Source organism: Carassius carassius, chromosome 30 (assembly GCF_963082965.1).
Source record: "Carassius carassius chromosome 30, fCarCar2.1, whole genome shotgun sequence".
NCBI classification, from domain to species: Eukaryota; Metazoa; Chordata; class Actinopteri; order Cypriniformes; family Cyprinidae; genus Carassius; species Carassius carassius.
In genome coordinates, this window is record NC_081784.1 from 29,565,782 (window position 1) to 29,587,580 (window position 21,799).

The 21,799-nt window shown below is 39.3% G+C and overlaps 3 protein-coding genes across 4 annotated transcripts in view; 2 read left to right on the forward strand and 1 right to left on the reverse strand.

Annotated features, from left to right (window-relative positions):
* slit1a (slit homolog 1a (Drosophila)) overlaps positions 1-2,122 on the forward strand; it is a 63,667-nt gene extending 61,545 nt beyond the window's left edge. Inside the window, exon 37 of the mRNA XM_059518172.1 lies at positions 114-2,122. Coding sequence (XP_059374155.1) covers positions 114-352 — 239 coding nt within the window. The 3' untranslated portion in view covers positions 353-2,122. The remainder of the gene's footprint in view (positions 1-113) is intronic.
* A 2,949-nt stretch (positions 2,123-5,071) lies between these two features.
* Positions 5,072-17,089, reverse strand: LOC132111012 (uncharacterized). Its single transcript, XM_059518173.1, has 7 exons — positions 16,947-17,089; positions 14,241-14,306; positions 11,416-11,495; positions 11,011-11,143; positions 10,450-10,731; positions 10,267-10,363; positions 5,072-10,137 (listed from the first exon to the last, which is right to left on the reverse strand). Exons 1-7 carry the CDS (start codon positions 17,026-17,028, stop codon positions 5,838-5,840), a joined length of 5,040 nt encoding a protein of 1,679 aa, XP_059374156.1. The 5' UTR covers positions 17,029-17,089; the 3' UTR covers positions 5,072-5,837.
* An 873-nt stretch (positions 17,090-17,962) lies between these two features.
* The window catches only part of nvl (nuclear VCP like), a 16,136-nt gene continuing 12,299 nt past the window's right edge, over positions 17,963-21,799 (forward strand). The window contains exons 1-8 of one of the 2 annotated variants that reach the window (XM_059518174.1): positions 17,963-18,168; positions 18,958-19,028; positions 19,112-19,164; positions 19,242-19,329; positions 19,406-19,466; positions 19,563-19,712; positions 19,868-19,991; positions 20,242-20,318. In XM_059518174.1, coding sequence (XP_059374157.1) covers positions 18,109-18,168; positions 18,958-19,028; positions 19,112-19,164; positions 19,242-19,329; positions 19,406-19,466; positions 19,563-19,712; positions 19,868-19,991; positions 20,242-20,318 — 684 coding nt within the window. In that variant the 5' untranslated portion in view covers positions 17,963-18,108. The remainder of the gene's footprint in view (positions 18,169-18,957; positions 19,029-19,111; positions 19,165-19,241; positions 19,330-19,405; positions 19,467-19,562; positions 19,713-19,867; positions 19,992-20,241; positions 20,319-21,799) is intronic. The other variant, XM_059518175.1, reaches the window with a different exon arrangement.

A 21,799-nucleotide genomic window follows, 5' to 3' on the forward strand; every position in this document is an offset into this window, starting at 1 on the left:
TCTGTTTCTGACAAGATAAAGCATGGATAGCTCCTTTACTATTATTAAATTACTTTTTTATGCTATTTGATGAGTAACAGTCCATTGTGAATTTGACTTTCATGTTGTTTTAGAGTCTGAGTGCCACGGGGAGCCAGTGCGGGACTTCTACCAGGTCCAGCGTGGTTACGCCATCTGTCAGACCACTCGCATGGTGTCGTGGGTGGAGTGCAGCGGTTCCTGCGACACCGGCTCCTGCTGCGCCAGTCAAAGGATGAAACGCAGGAAATACACTTTTGAGTGCAGCGATGGCACGTCCTTCAGCGAGGAGGTTGAAAAGACCATCAAGTGTGGCTGTGTGGGGTGCATGTAGAACACACCCACTAGCATCACCACCTCATCACAGTCTGACAGATCCGCAGAAAGAGCCATCACAAAAAGTCAACAGAAATAGATATCTTTCATTGGGTATACAGAGACATACGCCCCGTCCCATCACACTAACCCCCACCCTTTTATATTTCCACCACAGCCTGAAATTTTAACTCCATTTCTTTCTTTTGTAAGGTCTCAGAAAGGTAAATTAACAGCAACTCTGCTGAGAGGAAGGCAAGCGAGGTGGCCCCTGGCTTGTTTAAGCCCAAAAGCAGGACAGTAGTCACGCATTAGAAGAAAATGATGGTCTTTTTGACTCTCTGTGCAGTGCAGGACATGTATTTGAGCACATAAGACTCTGTAATGGTGATGAAAGGAACATTCACATTTCCACCATGCCTGAAAAAACTATATGATTATATCTGTGTGGAAGAATACATCCTCAGAGACATGCTGGTAAAGTAGAACGTTTGAAACCAGATATGCATGGAACGACATGCTGTCTAACCAGATATTTCCAATCATTTTGTGTTATGGATGGCACATGGGACTCTTCCATGTGTCTCTGCCCTATTTCCACTGCAAATAACATCATTAATAAACTACATGGGTGGCCAAAAATACCCAACAGCCTTCCATGGGAAAGTGTGAAGAGCTCTGCGAAGCTCCTGGTGCCATAATATAGAGTTATGTTGTTGGAGGGGAGCTTCTTAACAATATTTCGACTTCTGATATATCGAGTAAATGAAAGTCAAGCAAAAGGATCCATTCGATCTATTCCATACAGTGTTTGTCATTCCATTACCTCAAACAGAGAACTCTACAGAATGTAAGGCAAAGCTGAAATCAAGCGCTAGATAGATCTCATCACAGTTTTCTAAGATGCATGCTCATTGTCATGTGATGTCTGGATTGTGGTTAATATTAGTACTGCTGAGCAGAAAATAGAACATCGCTTATCAAAACACTGCTAAATATGCGACGCCACTGCAGTTTTTTTTTTTTTTATATATTGGTCAGTGTTGAAACTGTTTGAGGGGTACAATATGACTATGGGTTATGACCACAACACTGTACACACCTCTTGGAAGTGACAGTTCTCCCAGTAACAGTAATGATTTCCCAGATTCCACCATGTTCTCTATTTGATTCCTACAGTATTACCTCTGCAAGCTCCTGCGTTCATGAAGGTTTGCAAATTGCCACAAACATCGTCCTAGAATTAAAACGTAAATAAGTGCAGTTTGGCTTATTTCAATTAATTTTGGTGGGTGTTTGTTTTCGCTTTGATTTCCTTTTCCTAACTCCCTAGACCTTCACTTTATACAGAATGCTTAACAGATTCTAATATATATTTGTATTTCATTTTGGTATAGTATTTTTATATGTTAAAGAATAAATTTGTGTTTTCGGGATTTTAGTGACTTTTGGTGTTTTATTCGGTCATTTAATTCACTTTGATTATACTGGCTACAGTGGTTTAAAACTGGCCAAAAGCATAGATAATTATTAGCCTTTTAGCCTTATTGTAATAGGAGCCAGTGTTGATCGTTTTGGAAGTTTTTTTTTTTTTTTGGTAAATGTTGTCTTCCATGTGAATACATTTAAAATATCTTTGTGATTGATTTTATAATTATTTATTTTAAAACCTTTCCAGATAGAAAGCTGAAATTTCATTTATGAGTACGCTGATTCTGAGTTGTGAACAAAGCCAAGAGAAAAAAGGGGTCGTTGAGATAAGGCATTCAATAAGGGTAGCTACCATTCAGTCCTCTTAATATTAAAGAGCAAGTCAACAGCCCCGACCACTATTAATGGTTTCTGTGATTAAGCGCAGGAGAACATACACAACTTGATTAATACTTGAGAACAACAGTACTTTAATCCACCATACATTGTCCCGCATGGTTGTTTTCTTCAAAATGTCATCCTGTTTTGTTACACTTTTGTGGATACTTATTGCTCTTATTGTACACTGGGGTACTGGGAATGAAAGACGAATCACTGGAAAAGGTTAGAGACTTTTCCTGTAGATTTATTTCATGGGTCTGAGCTAACCTTGTGCCAGTCACAACCATCGCATCATGAACTCAAGAACATTTATTGTGAAAGATACTGTCGCTGTTGCATATAGCACATTTAAGAGCTCTTGCTGTTTATTCTTCTGATGTTACGTTGATGGTTACAAAGACTAACTGCAGTTACTCTGAATGTAAGTAGCGCCACCAAAATGTTTACTGAACTTCCTCCTTTTTCATTCATTAAAATGTGTGATTATATGAGTGTCTATGTCTGCTTTATCAAAACCACATACATTTATAAAAAGCAGAATATTTGGCTCTTGGCACATTCATGATCCAGCCAAACAAATCTGAGGCAAAAAAAAACAACAACAACACTTGAGAAGCAAAACCACTATAAATAATCAAAATTATTCAACCCCTTTGACCTGTAAGGCATTTTGCTGCGGCGAACAAAATTTTATGAAAACAATTTAACAACGGCATCAGTAAAGTATTAGAGAAAGTTTGTTAATACACTTTCGAGTGATTCTGAGAATGGAACACTGATGAATCATGATGAAATTCAAATTGGCTCTAAACATTTATGTTCAAAATTATTCAAACCCCCGAAACTCAAATTTTGCTCAGAATCTTTTATTTTTTTTAAATCACCAATAAAAGCTGTAAGTGCTTAGAAGCTACTGGCACCTCTCTACTAGTCTTGGCCCATTCATCGCCTGAGAAAGCTTCCAGATCACTGATAATCTTTGGTTTTCACATTCACCACTGCTTTCTTTAAATTCAACCAGATATTTTCAATGAGAATTAAGCTTGGAGACTGAACAGGCCACTCAAGAACCTTCTATAACTGATCCCTGAACCAAGCAGAAGTAGATTTGGATGTGTACTTTGGGATGACTGTCCTGCTGGAAAGTCCATTGATCATCAGCTTCAGTCTTTGCACCGAAGGCATCACAATTCATGTCAAAATGGCCTGATACTTCAAAGAATCCATGATGTCCTTCATACAGTCATGATTTCCACTTCCTGCTACAGTAAATAAACCCCATAACAGGACTGATCCACCTCCAAGTTTGATGATGGAGATGGTGTTCTTCTCCTTATGAGCTTTGCCTGTTTTGCAGCAGACACACCGCTGATCCATGGGTCCAAAAAGTTCCAGTTTGGTCACATCACTCCATAAAACATTCCTCCAGAGCTCCACGGGTCTACACAAATGAATTTGGTCAAGTTCAAGTCTGCCTTTTGTTCTTCTTGATCAAGAGTGGTATTCATCAAGATGTCTCAATATGTAGGCCATACATGTCTAGTGTTCTTCTTACACGCTGCATTGAAATGGTTTTCCTCCTTTCATCGGGTCATCTTGTCAAGTCTTTGGCTTAACATTGTAGATTTTTTTCAGTTGCTCTGATTAAACATTTTATGATATTGTGCTTTTTCTTCAACACTCTCAAAGGTTTTCTGGTAAAACACACTTTAAGCTTAGGAATAAGACTGAGAACTGTCTCTCTAGGAACTTTCAATGTCCTGGAAATCTTCATATAGCCTTAGCCTTTCTAAAGTAATACAATATTTATTGTCTTTAGTTTTTGTGAGATCTCTGTTGACATTTTTGCTACTCAACTTCAGCACATGCATGGGCTAACTGTATGTATGTGTAACAGCTCAAGCTAATTCTGTTTTTAATAGAGTTTCTAAAGGCTTAATTGTGTTTTGAGGCCGTTTTATTCCCCACCATGCAAATAAGTGATTTAAAAACAGCAATGTTGAATTGGGCTTGAATAATTATGACATAGCAGAATTATAAAAAAAATCTTGTAACTCAAATATTAAATTATATATTGACAATATCACTTTTAATATGCCAGTGAACTGTAATAGATGCCATTTGTATTTTATCCTGGATCTTCAGAAAAGCTTGTATTTGTAAAGTACTGCAGTCTCTGATGGGTTGAGTAATTTTGATTGCAACTGTATTATATATATATATATATATATATATAACTGGTTTCTACATGCATTTTTCGGAACAAAATAACAGTTAAGCAATGATCTTCACTGCACTGCTCTTTAACTTATTCACATGAATCAAATCATTTCACTGATTCTTGAAGCTTGTCCAGATTACCACACCACTCACCCAGCTCCAAATATACCCCAACATTTGAAAATGCATCAATGACTGACACTTTTACATAATATTACATAATATTTCCTACTTGCACAACTCAAAACATATAAATGAGGTATGGTCTTCTTTGTTCCTGGTGGTGGTTTAAGTAAACTACATTTCAAACTGCTTCCAAGTCAAAAAGTAAAACAAAGTGTTAAAATATAGTTTTATATATTACTACAACAACATATAGTTAATCTCATGTGGTTATCTCCAACTAGCCAAATCCAGTGGATTTAAACATATTTTCGCTAATGTAACCAGGATTAGAAAATCTGTCATCTTGGATGTTTATTTTTGTAAAACTGCATCAGAAATACAGCGGTTTAAAGATGTTTGATACCATAATGCATAATGACAGAAACTTGTGCATATGTTCCTATGTACATATCAGCTGAAAAAAAAATTATACATGTAGACAATGAAAATATGAACTACTACATACTTGAACAAAATTAAAAAGCTATTAAAAACAAGCTTTGATCTTATAAAGACATTTTTGACAAATTTCTCATCTATGTGCAAAAAGAATGAGGCTTTATTTCTTGAGGCAACCTCAATCACTTATAAATACAGATAAGAAAAAGGCACATTATTCAGGTTACAAAGCCACTTTTGATTAGCTAAAATTATTAACTGTTTAGGATCATTCCTTAAATAATATCTGGTATCTCAATAGTACAAGCTGTTGTAATAATAAGCTATTCAACATAACAGTCAATCAAACAAGTGAGATATTGGGTTATTTATAACCCAGGGGAATCAAACTCAATTCCTGGAGTGCCAGAGCCCTGCAGAGTTTGGATTCAACCCTAATCAAATGCACCTGATTCAACTAATCAAGTCATTCGGGCTTATTTGAAAACTATATAGTATGTGTGCAAGGGTTGGAACTAAACTCTGGCAGGACTCCGGCACTCCAGGAATTAAGTCTGACACCCGTTTATAACTCATATTTAAAATTCCCAATGGGAATCAGAACCTTTATTGATTTTTACATTATTGGCTCCATCAACAATAACAAGAAAGTAAGTCTTTTTTTCATAAACAAATAGATTTCTTTAAGCATAACTGGAAAATGTTTGACACTGAAAAGAAATAACTCTGGAAAATGTCTTTACCTGAACTACCTAACAATGACAAATCTCTCTCAGATGACAATAAATTCAAAGCTCCAAAAATGTACTGCCAAGCTTAAAAAAATATGTTATTGTTTTTAAAAGCATCAGCACCCCTTGTTCTTATGAAACATATCTACATGAGGTTCTAGTACCTATACACATTGTTCATGGTTTTGAAGTCCTAGTACGTTTTGTGGGTGTGACCAGTGGTTCCAAGCCTCGCTTCGTGGAGGATTTGGGAGAGGCATTCTGTGAAGGGATGCCTTCCATCTTTCTTTGTGACCTAGTTAACACTTGGTCTTCCAACATCAGAGGTTTAATGTCAACATCTAAAGATTGTGATTCTAAATTATTAGGGCCTTTTTGAAACACCAGTCTTTTTGTGTCAACTTTACTGGTCCCACTTGCTTTTATTTGCTGTGCCTTGTCAGTTCCAGCTTTGATCGGTCTCTGTTTTTTACTAAAGATGTTTGCCGAGGCGTTCTCACCGATAACTTTTGTCATTCTTTTGAGTGCCTTCAACCTCTTTGGAGAGGCACGGTCTTTATGACACTGGTTCCTTTTTAAACCCCTTTGTTTGAGGGCAGAGTTTGTTTTTGCAGTCTTGGTCAGAGATGAGATCCTCTGAACCACAGACTTCGACCCTTTACATGTCGGCAGTTTTTGTTTGTTGTCTTTCTTTGGAATTATTGCCGACTTGAGATGAGCACCTTTGAAAGTTTTCTCTTTGCATTTCTTGTTTTGCTGAACCTGAAGCTTCTCACGCATGTTGGAATATTTCCGAAGAATTCTAGCACTGGCTGGGTTTTTCGCACTGCCTGCGGTCGAGGCCAGGCTCTCGGGAGTCTGTGCCGGTGTCACTCCAGCAAGACTCTGTGCCTTTGTACAGATTCGTGTGGCAGTCGTCGGTTCGTGCTTGACTTTACTCCTCATCACAGAAATACCCTGACCTAAAGCTTTAGCAAGTAGCCTTTGATTCTTGGGGGTGTTCTTCACCGGTGATGCAATAGCAAACTTTTTCAGGTGCTTCTTCAACCGTTCGGCCTGGAGGCTTGGAAATATCCCATGAGAGGAACCCGCTCCTGCTGCCGAAGAGTGAAAGCACAACTGTGTTTCAGAAGGAAGTCTGGTGTTGACCTTTTTAACAATTACAAGTGATTTTGTTTCAGTTGACTGCAGGAACCACCTGCAGATACTGGGCAAATCAAAGGGCTTCATGAATAGCATTTGCACAGGGGATAACTTTTGTTGTTCCAATGGCCGTGACTTTCGTACTCTGCGTTTGCTTTTCCATATTTCTTTAAGCCGGTCTGCCTTGTTTTTGGGTTTTAGTGCAGGCTGGCCCTCCTTGTCCATTGGAACCCAACTTTTGTGCATTTTATCAAACTTTGAATTTAAGTTTGAAATCAACTGCTGGTGTTTTTCCCGCCTTAGTGCATCCAAAAATTTAGGGGGACTGCAAACAATAGGTTCAGTCGTCTGAAGACTAGCTAGGTGGAAGGATTCATCTGGCAAAGTTGATGAGCCTCTTATTTGGGACTCCATATGCTTCTGATTTTGGATTTTAACGTTTGAACTAAAGGGGCTCTCTTCAGCTTCTCCACTTGAAGATGCTGAAACCTTTAGTTGTCTCAGAGGATGTTTATTTCTATTATGGGCTGTTGTTGAGCCACATGCCTGTTCAGTATTAGATGCATTCCCTCTTCTCAAGGACATGCGTCCAGGGCTCTCTGATGCATCTAAGATAACAGATTTGTTGTTGCGGGACTGTTCTGCAGTTAAACTGGCACTGCTTCTTAAGGGCATGTGTCCACTGGCCTCGGTTTTTCTACAGGTAGTACTGGAGTGTGAACTGACAGGTTGTTTACTGAAACTTTTAATGCAACTTTTAACAAGAGAATCTTTGATAACAGTCGGTTTAATTGAGCTAATAGTTCTACTTCGAAGAGGCATATGCGTCACTGCCTCGGAAGATGTACACAAATCTCTGTTAGCTGCTTGCTCACTAATAGAGCTGCTCCTTCTAAAAGGTATCTGTCCTTGCTTCTCTGAACGGCCTTCTGTCGGAGTGATCAACTTTAAACTTGGTGCTTCAGTGTTACTTTTGCTTCTCAAAAGCATATTTTCAGAACTTGGTAGCGACTTTTTAATGGCTGAACAGGGTCCGCTATCAGACATCTCAACAGGACTACTTTTATTTCTAAGTGGCATTTTATCAGTGCTTTCAGAGGCTTGATTGTTCTGTTTGTGGTGTTTTCCACTCTCTGAAGTGGAGGAGGTGGTGCTTACAGTCTCTGGAAGAACATCATGTGACAAAACATTTGGCAAATCATTATTTACTTTAACGTCTGGACTCGAATGCTCCTCTCTACCAACAGCTATTGCAGTTCTTGATTTCGGTCTCATTTTGACTGCATGATCCACAACCAGACCGTTACAAGGTTTAGCAGACGGGAGCTCCTGTGTTGATTCAAGTATGTCAACAACTTTCAAATCAGGCTCCTGCTCAGTATGTACATTTGTTTCAGTAGAATGAGTCTTTGGGCTTTTATCATTGGCATGATCAAGTTCAGACGCACCACACTTCATGGATTCTTTTATTACATCAACACTGCCTTTTGAACTTCTACTACGCAAGCATCTGTCTGAGGACACTGAATGGTTTGCATGCAAACCTTTTGAAGTATGCTGATCCACATCCTTTTTACATTTGACAGGCATTTGTACAGTAGAGACTTCAGTCAGGTTGGACACCACTGAATCCCCTTGATTCTTCACTGGTAGTTCGGAAGAGTTCACTGTTTGGAAATTACTTTCAATGTCGTGCAAAACTTGTTCCCGAGCACCTCTATCCTCCTCAGTGTTTGCCTTTATTTCTGATGCCTCTGATTGTTCCTGGAAATCTGCTGCAGTCTCGGCTTCTGTGTTTTTTTTTATTTCTCTCTCACCTATCGGCTCCATGTGGACTTCATCAGCAGAGCACTCTTTGGCCATGTTAGGGGACACATGGATCAGTGATGGCTCCAAAAATGTATTCTCATGCTCCGGCTTTCTTTCTGTACCACATATTACTACTTCTGGCATGGGCCCAATTTGGGAGTCACATCCGTCTTTCTGTACAGTGAGTTCTGTTGTTTCAGTAGTTTCTTCTACCATGTCCATGCATTTTCCTTGCACTACTGCATTCAGAGTATCTAGTTGCATGGTTAATTCACTCTGTTTACCTGACGGTTCACTGATAATATGGCCATTGCTTTCAATTTGACCCGTTAGACTGGTTTCAACCATCAGACCCAGACTGGTTACTTTCATGACATCTCCAGGCATTTCATTCTCCACTATCTGCTCCGATGATAACTTTGGAATAACATTTTTCATGCAGTCGCCTGCAAAAGGTGCGTTTACAAGAGGAACACTGCCTGACTTAGAAAGGACCTGCTTTGGAGTCACTGAGGTGTGCATGTCTGGCATACGAGCTGGACAATTCCCACTAGAATCGTCTATCAATTTACTAGCTAATGTACGGACTGTTTTTAGTTCCAAGTACTCCTCCACATATCTGTGTCCTCTTGTGCTCTTCCGGGCATTTTGTCGTGGATGCAGCCTATGACGAGATTGAGGCTGACATTCTGTTATTGATTTTCTAATATAAACTAGGTCACAATGGCTCATTTCAGCATCATTTATGATACAACTTAAAGAGCCATTCCTTTGCCTAAGACAAGAACCTTTTCTGCTTTTCCTGGCTGTTCTTGGGGATATTGGTAAAACAACATTCAATGTCTTTTGAAATGTGGAGGGCTTTACAACAGCAACTTCATTTTGTGCAAAAGAGCAAGTCTGTGCTAACGGGCCTGCATGCTCATTCTCTGCAGTACAAGTTGGCAAGCATCGTTCAGCACTGCATAGACACTTCTTTACAGAATTGATACTGGGAATTTGTTGACTGCTTGACCCCAACTCTTTTTTTGCTCCCAGATTATCAGTAGTTGTCTTTGTCGTGACGAGAACTTTAGGACTTACATTTCCACACTCAAAACCTTTTTCACAAGATGAAGATGACAAAACTTCCAACTTGCTAAGGTCTTCTTGTTTTTCAGTTCGTACACGGGCAGTACTGGAAACAACAGCCTTTAAAACCTCGGCAATGGGCTTTGGACTTTTCCTGACAGATGACCCTTGAGTCTTACTAATGCTCGCAGCAGCATCCACAGCGCATGTTCTCTCAGACCTGGTTTCAAATGATGCACGACTGTAGCTGGTTGTCGCCTGCTTGTCAGACAAATCTGGAGTGGGTACTTGGAATTGGTCGGAAATAGCCACAGCCTTGACTTCGCTTTGTAAGAAGCCTAATGCTTCGAATATTTGGCGCTGGTGATGCAAACATAGCTTTGACATGAACTGTTCCAAAGTGGACACCACCTGTAGATCTCTTACTTGGGCAAGACTCAAGTCGACAGATTCCCTGAAAGACCAGGCAAAAAAATTAGACATATATAGGAACTTTCTAAACTGCATAAGAAAATACATGATTGGACATGATAAGTAAACAATACATATAAAACTGGTAGAAACAGACTGTATCCTGCTTTACCTTTTGACCAAATGTGTAGCTGGGCTGACATCAGAACTCCTTGAAGATGTATGAGTTTTGTTCAAATTCTTCTTAGTAGAAAGATCAAGAACTCCATCTAAAGAGACAAATCATTCAAAGGTAAGATGACTGGACTTCTTTTGAACTAGTAGCTCTTACTGTATTCATAATCCTATACTGTACCTTGCTCAAAATCCTCCACTTTGACCTTTCTCAGAGAGAGGTCCAGCGGGGCATCTTGGTCCATGATTAACTTTTTCTGACAAGAGTCTATTTTGACAGCAGTGGATGAAGTGTGACAGCTAGGTTTCAAAAGGCTTTGGTGCTTTTTTTCATTGTTCTGAAGGAAGTCCTGAAAACAGTCACTTGCGGAGGTATAATATGAAGCTAACTCATTAATCATCTGCTGCACGATACCACAAGCCACCACAGGGATGTGAGGATCTGGAATTCTTGGCGAGTATTCTGTTGATAGTTCAATTAAATAGGTTGTTAAAATAAAGCATTCTCGATAACCATTTCGGCAACATAAGTCTGACAATAAAGGTCACAGTTGATAAGGACTTAATTCAAATGTGCAGGCAACAGGAACATTTGATAGGAACACACTAGAAAGGAGTAAATATTGCTTTGCTAAATTCACATTAAAACTTGTGAGAGATTGGTCGATTTATTTACTCTGGACAGTAACCGCTCCAAGTAAAAGTTGCAGTCATTTCCATCACTATGTGCTGGCATTCTCACCTTTACTGTGTAACACTGCATCCAGGAATTCCTCTGATTGCCACTCAAGTCTGCTTATATTAGAGGGATCTTTACCTAGTAAAGGTTTTCCACCACTTTCCACAATTTGCTTGTTCAGTGCAACTACATGTTCCTGTTCATAGAGGAAAAATACAAAGAGAATAAAGGGTGGAGGTGTGTGCTTTAACATACTTTAGGAGACACACATGGCAACTTAAAATGTATTCAAATACTATGGTAAATGAAATTAACACTTAAAACACTGAAAGCACTGTATCCACTGAACACATTAGTTGAATCAATAGTAAAGATTCCCTAAGGTAAAAAAATCTGAATGGTTCTTCCAAGGTGTCCTGATAAATCAGGAAAAGGGGGGAAAGTGTAAATGAACAAAAAAAAAACTACCTTCACTTTTTCTCGTCTTAAGCAGCAGAAAAGACAATTTTCATCAAATGACCAATTTGACACACTTGCAGGCTTACAATCTGTGGATCCAAAAGAAGAGGCAAAATTCAACTGTGTGTGCAAGAAAGGGAACTTCAAATTTTTTTTTTTAAAAACCCCACCAGTTTTACAGACTAACTAGCGGTCTATTTTGGGTAACGTGTCAATGCAAACGGTTAATCAAAAGCCTGTTAGACCAGTTTAATTCAATTTTTATTCCAATCCTCTAGTAGCAGCACCAACTCAAAGAGGATATTGTTTTGGTTGTATCTTTGAACCTTTAGGTCTAGTTACATTGATTTTCTGTCCTCCAGTTCTCTCATCATCTCTTGCCATGTTGATCATCCAACAATAGAAAGACATACAACTAACAGTTCATTAAATTTCTCTTGGAAGATCTGTCCAGTCTTCACCAAAATCACCAAATTAACCCTTTTTAAATTTCTGTGGTTTTCAGAAGTGGAAGCCATTATAGTAAGGTAAACTTTTATAGTGGTGAATAGAAACTGGAACAAATACATTTTCATTTGCCCCAATAGCAAGAAAAAAATAAAATAATCTCTAATAGTGTTTCTATGACCTTCAAAAAAAAAAAAAAAGATTACGGTTAGAAGATAGACACGTGTCAAATTTCCCGTCATTCCTCCAGCTGTTGTATTAATTTCTGACTCCGCAGTAGGGCTGCACGATTAATCAGAGATGCTCGTTTTGTTAGTAAAGCCGGTTCAGTAATCAGCAGTAAATCTTCATCATGTGCTTTCAGATGATTTTTTACTCCAAACTCACTTCATAATGTCAGTCGAGTGTTTGAAATAAGTCCTTCTGTGAGAGGATGTGGCTTCTTACACAGAATAAGGCACGCAACATATTTCATAGTATTCCAAGCAGTGATAAAGGCACAGCATTATAAATATACTTTAATGAAAATTATAACTATAAGAACTCCGATAAAACATATTGCCACAGTCGTGTGTTTATTAGTTAAGCTGAATCAATGAAAGCAGTTGAAACTTCTGTCTATCCAGCTACCGCTGTAGGCATTTTCTGGGTGTCTGGGGCGTATTTGGAGTTTGAGCGTGAGAGCGCCCTCTGGCCATCGGATGGGGATTTACTGCTGATCACAGAACCGCGCTTCACTGAAAGATATGCATGACAATTGCAGCTTCTGTCAAATCGCTATTTCGATTATATTTTTATTAATAATCATGCAGCCCTACTCAGCAGCATTACCTAGCTTTCTGCAATTTAATGCCCAGGTAATAAAACCAAAAGTGCAGTGTGGTTAACGTATATTATAAACTTATTATTATTAATATATATTAAAAACTCTAGCGACACCGCAACTAACAGTGCGTTCATTGGATCCATTTTTCAGTACGTGTTCTCTCTTGCAACTGAAACAATGACAACAGCCAGTGGCTATGGTTGGGGATTTAGATTCATTTCAGGGAATTAAAGATCTAAATCAGTTCAAAAAGTTATTTGTTCAGTGGCATTTTCTGCAAGTTACAACACTTCACCAAAAGGTGATGACCAGCCAGATTCTTGTGTATATATCTCTGATCATTGCTTACTTCTGATTATCAGTTAATGCAACAAAGTAGACAGAGTAATGCTATATTTTATAGTAGTATATGGATGAGATTAGGAGGAGAAACAGCGAGAAAAACAGCACTGACAGTAGAGGAGATACCACACTTTTCAAACTACACATCCTCAGCATCATAATCAGTGTTTTTGCTTTAGAAACAGTTTCATATTGAATCTAAAGGGCTAATCTATTTGAGTGTGGCGATCATATGCTGTCAAATGCAGCTTTACCAAGCTCAAAGGCTCTGGCCCAAGCTGTGATATAAACCAAACGCTATTGGCTGTTTTTTTAAGTGGGCGGGGCTGCACAATATGTCTTTGTCTTCCTGTTTCATTTGAGATTACGACAACACACAGAAAAGCTGTGTCTCGAAGCACTACAGTAGACCTTTAAAGCAAAGTCTTCTGCCCTGATGTAAGTACATAATGATGACCAATCTCATAACTGATTTGTAGAAAATACCAAAAGATTCAGCCTACTGAGATGAAATAGTGGGATATAATTTTTGGTCCATGTCGCCCAGCCCTAAAACGTGGTTCAGTCAACCCCAAGTTAGCAACTGTGTAAGTTTATATAACTTTAACCACACTCATGGACACACAGACCATGCTCTCAAAAGAGCACAGAACACAGAAGTCATCATGGAAATCCTCGTCAGAGATCACCAAGCACCACGCAACGCTTCATGAGACACACAACTGTACAAAGGTTGCTTCCAATACTCATATGACAATACAATATATAGAAGAAAAAAAAGTCAACTCAACTTTCAACAGTATTATTCTGTTATTTGCCTTTCCAAATAACAGAAAGCTTGTTTCTACTCTCATTTGATAAGAGAGGACTGATTGTAATTTGTCTGGCCACTGGACAATGCAAAACCTTCGTCTAGAAATGTTAGATGCAGTGCTGTCCATGTAAAACATGTCTGATAAACAATGGAGACGTGCAGAAATTACATGAAGGTGGTTCACAATTTAATTTTCAAGGCATAAACCATTTTCCTTTTCTACGGTATTTGCAGAGCAAGCAATGATGTAATTTCTGAGGCACTTAGTTTTCCAATGAGCTTCCTCAATAAAACACATCCTTCATATTCAGCAGCCAACCACAACACATTTCCATTTGCTCCCCTCAGTTAGAGCTTGTGTCCTTTTCTGATCGAACGGCTCATCATCATCTCAGAAAAACATACCTTTCAAAAGCCTGAGATCCTCCAGAACTTGTGTTTTACCAAACACTCCCAAGATACTGTCAAGACCTATTCAGAGGACAGAAGAGATGCGCTCAAGAACAGTTCTTGAAGTCCGACACAACGAACCAAAAATTAATTAATCAGACCTAAATTATTTGAAGTTAATTATGATCAAGAATGAAAACAGATGCACAAGAGTAAATGGTAACAGATGATTTTAAGGACCAATTCTCACTATGCACATTACCAGCTTATTGGCTGTTTATTAGTATTTATAAAGCACTTATGTCTTATTGTGCATGAATGAAATCTAGATCTCTTAACAACTACCTTACTAACTTAATTATCAGGCAAACGTCAGAGTTGTTTAACATTCATTGAACTTTGAAGGATCACAAACACCCTGAAATGTTGAACATCTCTGCATTTAGGCCCTCTGACAAATTATCATCATTTGCGTAAGATGCCCCTAGGGCTGGACAATAATACTTTTCAATAACAGCGATATGATTTTTAAACTCATTTCTGATATTTCGATATACATTCACAGTGTTTCCCTTACACTGATATATTTGTAGCGTCTGACTTTGTTAAACATGAGCACTGCACGTTTCTAAATCAAACGCGTCGCGGTGTTTTATATGAACCCGCCTCTAAAGAGAAGTGTTTTATATGAACTTATATTAATATTAAACTTATAACTTATAACTATATTGAACGTTTTTTCTTTTAAGTAATTCTTCTGCTCACCAAGCCTGCATTTATTTGTTCCAAAGTACAGCAAACACAGTTTGATTTTGAAATATTTTTACTCTTTAACTAACTGCTTTAAACTGTTTATTTCTGTGATGCTCCGCTGTATGTTCAGCATCATTCCTCCAGTCTTCAGAGTCACATGATCTTCAGACATCACAATAATATACTGATTTGATGATTATTAATGTTTAAAACAGTTGAGTACTTTTTTTTTCAGGATACTTTGATGAATATAAAGATCCAAAGATTTTTTTTTTTAAGAAATGATAGAAATGTTTATTTTGCAAGGACACTCAAAATTGGATTGATCAAAAGTGATAGACATTTATAATATTACAATTTCTATTTCAGATAAATGCTGTCCTTCTGAACTTTCTATTCATCAAAGAAACCTGATGAAACCAAAATGATTTTGGAGTAGCAAATCAGAATATAAACATTATTTCTGAAGGACCATGTGATTGCAGTAGTGATGCTAACAATACAGCTTTGATATCAGAAATAAAATACATTTCAATATAGATTTTAAAAACATATATTTCACTATGTTACTGTTCTTGCTGTATTTTGGATCAAATAAATGCAGGCTCGGTGAGCAAGATCATCTTTTTTTTTAAACATTAAAAAGCTTACAGTGAAAACACTTTTGACTGGTAGTGTGTATTAGCCTCTAGTTTAAACTTAAAGATATTAATATTAATTAGGTGAGTCTGAGACGATTATTTGACAGTGATTTCACATTTATTGTTTGTATGCAGGCTAAATACAAATAAAAGGTGATCAAAAAATCACGTCCTAAAATGCATCTTGCAGATGTCTCTGTGATGTGTGTGTGCTATCAGGAATTGAGGCGTTTTTAACAGAGTTTGCCGCTGATAGCAGGCGCACATCACAGAGACGTCTATCTGACGTCTGCAAGAGTGTCTGCTCATCTGTGATACGTCTATAGGACGTTTCCTATCAGATGTCAAACAGACGCTGAAGTTCATGTTTATGATTTAGAGAGTAGTCTATCAGCGGTTTGTACACAGCAGATGCTTTCCAGATGAAGCGATCTTTAACAGTCGTACCTGTGCTCTCGGAGCCCAATCTGAGCACCTTCCACACAGACGGACATCATTCCCACTCATCACATCACAGATCCTTACAAACGCCTCATTTACTCTTTTCATCTGGACTCTGAATAATGCGTATTGAGGTTCATAAGTGCAGCGCTTTTATTTGTGTTGCTTATTTGATTTGGGGCTTGTTTTAAAATTTCTATTTAGTTGTGTTATTTACATTATATTTAAATTATGCAAGTGCTACAGTTAGTGTTATATTTCAATCACACAAAGAAACGTGCAGCGTTTTGTCCAAGCAATAATAAAAGGACACATTTAATTTATAATTTGGTTTAAATTTCATTTTGTAAAAAAAAAACATTTTCAAAACAAGGTGAATGTAATCGAATCGGGACTCGAGTGAATCGTTACATCCCTTTAAACAAGGGTTCTTAGTAGATTCTTAGTTACACATCATTGTAATTAATAATTATGATATTAATATATGTAAATCTAAAACGATTAAAAAACATACACAAATATATTGTCCCGGTTTTTTAATTTAGTAGATAATCACAAGTGATATTTCAGTGTTATTGTGATCACTGAACTAGGAAACGTCCCGGTTTTCATTTCAGTAATCTGGTCAATTTAACATGAAGTAATTTACGACATATGGACTAGATTTAGAGCGAGTGCAGCACAGTTTGGTGATAAATCATCGCGCGCGTGATCTGTAATGATTACTCGAGGAATAAAAGTCAAACATTATGGGGGTTTGTTAGCTCCTGGCGGTTAGCCGTTAGCACGCTAGCTGCAGGAATCAGTGTCTCGGTCTCTATGTTTCTATCGTGAACACACCAGGAAGAATCCGAGCAGATCTCTCGTGAGGGTGTGCTGCTCTTACCCACACTGTGAAGGAGCTCGGACCTCCAGCTCTCCGCGTCCCGGACAATAACAAACCTTTCGCTCGAGCACGGACTCGCCATCTTCTACTGTGATGAACACGGGCGGGGACGCGCACGCTATCTGATAGCGCGAGCACGCATCACTTCGACACAAGACGTAACTATGCGGCGAATATTACGCCTTATTATTTCTACCTGCGGTTAGTAACGTCACTTTAGCATGGAGACTGCCAAAATAAGTTCTGCATCAATAAAACAATTAAGGAAGCGTCTTACGAAATATTTCATATAATTTATTCCGCTAAACACGTTTTGTAAAATAATTAAGCTTAATATTGCATATACCTGTGAATGTTGTAATCAAGAACAAATAAACTATTTTGCATCTATTTTATTTTCAACTGTATTTACTCAAGATTATTTTTGGAAATAATTTTGAATTCTTTATGAATAGAAAACTGGAGCATGATAGAAATGTGTATATTTGATATGAATGAAAATTTGAAGTGTAAAGAACAACATATTATTTTTTTCATTTGTTTATTTTATTGGGGAAATAGCATGCACGTGAAGAAGTGGGCTCAATGTAAACCACATTTTTTTAAATGTTATGAATGATTTTTAATTATATGTAAATCTCTTATAACAAAACAAAAACCAGAAAGAGCTGAAAACATATAATGCTTTGAAAGCACTGAATATATATATTCCTTTTCCTTTATAAGTTTTGGTGTTTTCTTTTTTCTTTAGTTAATATTATAATGTGAATATATTTAAAACCCCTTTTTCTTGTGCCACTGAATTAATAAAGCAAAAAAATAATAATAATAATTTAACCTATTGAAGAGGATATAAACATAGTCCGTCTTGTGTATTCAGCGCCCCCTGGCGGCCCACTGTTTGAGCTGCAGCTCTTCCTCTGGTGTTGTGTCGTTGTGTCGCAGCGGGTGACGCGCGTGTGTCTCCGGGCCGACAGGCGGCGCTGATGAGCGTGTGGCCACTGCGCATGCGCCGCTGCTCGTCTTCTCCACATGTACAGCAGCAGCGCGACGCTAAACATGGAGCGCTTTTGATTCCGCTGTTTTCCCTCTTCTTATTCTCCTTGATTTAAAGTCCACATTCATGTAAAGTGGATTTCTGCCGTGGCCTCGTGAAGAAAGGATGATGAAGAACCGCAGTGCTTATAATATAGATCCGAGACTCAAACACAGAGTCCATCAGGTAAACTTAAAGCTTTAGTATCTTTCTGTCTATTAGTATTAGTATTATATCTATTATTTATTAACGCATCGTGTAAATAACAATAATGTTATAAAGCACAGTAACCAATAAGCAAGTAACATGAATAAAGAGGACATTTAAAAAAAATAATAATAAATATCACATTGCTCATTTGTGCTACACATGCTAGCAGTGATTAGCTAAGTGTTAAATCAGATTAAGAATTCTATAACACTACATCGTAATGATGCGTGACAACTACAGACCGCTTAGCAACACCCTAGCAACCACATAGAAACACCCTAGCAACCGAGGGCCGAGTTCTTCCACTCAGGACATGTACATATCGAGTTATTATTATTGTCTTGTAAATAACTGTGACAATATACAGCACAGTAACGAACAACTAAGTCATCTGAAGAAAGAAGAAATTTAAAACATGCCATAAATAAATAAGGATAAATGTATCACAGTTTTAAAGGATTTGAATGTGAGTTATCTTACTATGACTAGTTGGTAAGACCAGAAAGTTGGCTCGTCTAAGTTAATACGGCAGGTTTGACCATGTTTCACTGTCTTGTTATATTTGCTTACCTGCTTCTTTTGCTGTTCTTACTCTCTCAAACGTTTCTGATGTAATCGTGCTTTGTCTTCGAGGCTTGCTGAATGTCTTTAAAACTGCTTCATGCTGTGTTTCTGATCGAGATCAACACCGACTTGACATGCTGCTCAGAGCACCTCTTTTATGTGTTTTCTTGAGTGTGTTTCTGTGTTTTGGGTCTGTTTCAGTATTTGAAGTCCCACAGGGAGCAGTATGTGGACGTGGCAGCGATGGCCTCGGAGCTTCAGCAGCAGTTCAGGTGAGTCTGGATCTGTGACTCTGTGACCGTGATGTGCTCAGACGCACACACCTAACCCTGTGATGTGTTTGTGATCCGAGCAGGATCGAGTACGGACGCAGGAACAGGACGGCTTTCAGGATACAAGTGGAGAAAGGTCTGGCTTACACGCATGGAAACTGAGCATTAAAGCAGAAACTGTTCCCTTGAACATGTCTTGTGACGTCTGTGCAGTGCATGCGGTGATATGCAGTGAGTTTGATGTCTCCACTCTGGAAGTCAAACACTTGGCCAAAAAAGCGAGATGCAACCAAGAGGACGGGTGAGATACAACTACACATCTACAGACGGGTCATTCACACTCATCTCTTTATAACCCCTGCTCTGGTGGTTTTCAGGGAGGACAGTCATGTCACAGAGTTCAGCTCCGACAGCGAGGACGAGATTCCCGAGCATGAAGTAATCCAGTTTGACTTTACAGATTGACTACAGAAGCCAGAAACATCAGATCTGTCTCTAGGTAAGATGTGGTAAATGCTTGTGTTTCTTCAACAGCACACAAACCACATGAACAGCTCGCTGACGTCCCTCTATCAGAGAGGAGCGCCCCCTCAGAAGAGCGGCTGGACCATCGATAAGACCCCCGACAGAGAGCAGGAGAACATCTTCATCGACCTGTGTGAGGACGAGTCCTCCAGCACCACGGTGAATATCAACTTTCAGACTTCACCGTCCTTTATTAATACTCTCCATAACATTTCCAGTATTGATATGCCCATGCAGTTAAATAAAGACCAAAGTTCAGCATGGGGTGCATTTGCTTTTGCGTCTGATGGATCTCACCTCAGAATGTGTTTCAGAAGCAGAGAGATTCATCAAAGCTGGAGAAGGAAAAGACATCTAAGAGCAGGAAACTGAAGAGAGCGAAGAAGAGCAAGCACGACGTGGACGCAGAAATCACTGCCGCAATACAGGCTAAAAAGAGTGAGTGACATCTGCTCCAGGCATCGAAGCAGGAATCTGCTTTTCCATCAAAATATTAATTATATATATATATATATATATATGTGCATATTTTTCCTTGTTTATTTATGTTGACTAATCTTACCTATTGTAGTGATCGTGATGAAAAAAATCTTGATGCAAAACAATAATCTTTATTAACAAATCTTTATTTCCAAGTATTTCTGGGCATCAGGTGTTGTGTAGTGAGTTATTCTGGTTGTAACTCTAGGTAAGAGCCAGGGTCATGAGCTGCAGTACTCCTCTGTGAAGTTTGAGGATTTCGGCGGCAGTGATGAAACTCTAGAGGTGTGTTTCAGATCTCTCTATCTGTCTGTCTGTCTGTCTCTCTGTCCTCTCCGTCTGTCTGTCTATCTCTCTGTCCGCCTGTCCTCTCCGTCTGTCTGTCTATCTATTTGCCTGTCTGTCTGTCTATCTATCTATATGTCTGTCCGTCCGTCCATCCATCCATCTATCTATTTGCCTGTCTCTCTGTCTGTCTGCCTGCCTCTGTCTCTCCGTCAGTCTGTCTGTCCGTCTCTCCGTCCGTCCGTCTGTCTGTCCGTCTCTCCGTCCGTCCGTCTCTCCTTCTATCCGTCTGTCTGTCCATCTCTCCGTCCGTCAGTCTGTCCGATTCTCCTTCCGTCCGTCTGTCTCTACGTCCGTCTGTCTGTCTCTGTCTTTCTATCTGTCCATCAGTCTGTCTGTCCGTCAGTCTCTCTGTCCATCCGTCTGTCTGTCTGTCTGTCCATCTCTCCTTCCGTCCATCTGTCTGTCTTTCTATCCGTCTGTCCATCCATCCGTCTGTCTGTCTGACTCTCTGTCTTCCTATCTGGCTGTCTGTCCATCCGTCCCTCTGTCTGTCTGTCTGTCTCTCCGTCCGTCTGTCTGTCTGTCCATCTCTCCTTCCGTCCATCTGTCTGTCTTTCTATCCGTCTGTCCGTCCATCCGTCTGTCTGTCTGACTCTCTGTCTTCCTATCTGGCTGTCTGTCTGTCTGTCTCTCTGTCTTTCTATCTGTCTGTCTCTCCGTCCGTCTGTCTTTCTGTCTGTCCGTCCGTCCATCTGTCTGTCTGTCTGTCTGTCTCTCTGTCTTTCTGTCTGTCTGTCCGTCTGTCTGTCTCTCCGTCCGTCCGTCTGTCTCTCTGTCTTTCTATTTGTTTGTCTGTCCGTCCGTCTATCTATCTGTCTGTCCGTCCGTCTATCTGTCTGTCTGTCCGTCTAACTATCTTTCTGTCTGTCCGTCTGTCTGTCCGTCTATCTCTCCGTCCGTCAGTCTGTCCGTCAGTCCGTCCGTCTGTCTGTCTCTCTGTCTGTCTATCTATCTTTCTGTCTGTCTATCTGTCTGTCCGTCTATCTGTCCGTCAGTCCGTCCGTCTACCTGTCTCTCCGTCTGTCTGTCTCTCTGTCTTTCTATTTGTTTGTCTGTCCGTCCGTCTGTCTGTCTATCTGTCAGTCCGTCCGTCTACCTGTCTCTCCGTCTGTCTGTCTCTCTGTCTTTCTATTTGTTTGTCTGTCCGTCCGTCTGTCTGTCTATCTGTCAGTCTCTCCGTCTGCCTGTCTTTCTGTCTGTCTCTCCGTCTTTCTGTCTGTCTCTCAGTCTTTCTGTCTGTCTTTCCGTCTGTCTATCTATCTATCTGTCCGTCTGCCTGTCTCTCCGTCTGTCTGTCTCTCTATCTGTCTGTCTGTCTCTCCGTCTTTCTGTCTGTCTATCTATCTATCTATCTGTCCGTCTGCCTGTCTCTCCGTCTGTCTGTCTCTCTGTCTTTCTATTTGTTTGTCTGTCCGTCC

Coding starts and splice junctions, on each gene's coding strand:
- LOC132111012 (XM_059518173.1), bottom strand. CDS start 17,028: ATGGCGAGTCCGTGCTCGAGCGAAAGGTTTGTTATTGTCCGGGACGCG. Junction 11,144..11,415: donor TAAGACGAGAAAAAGTGAAG/GTAGTTTTTTTT, acceptor CTCTATGAACAG/GAACATGTAGTTGCACTGAA. Junction 10,732..11,010: donor TGCAGTGTTACACAGTAAAG/GTGAGAATGCCA, acceptor AACTATCAACAG/AATACTCGCCAAGAATTCCA.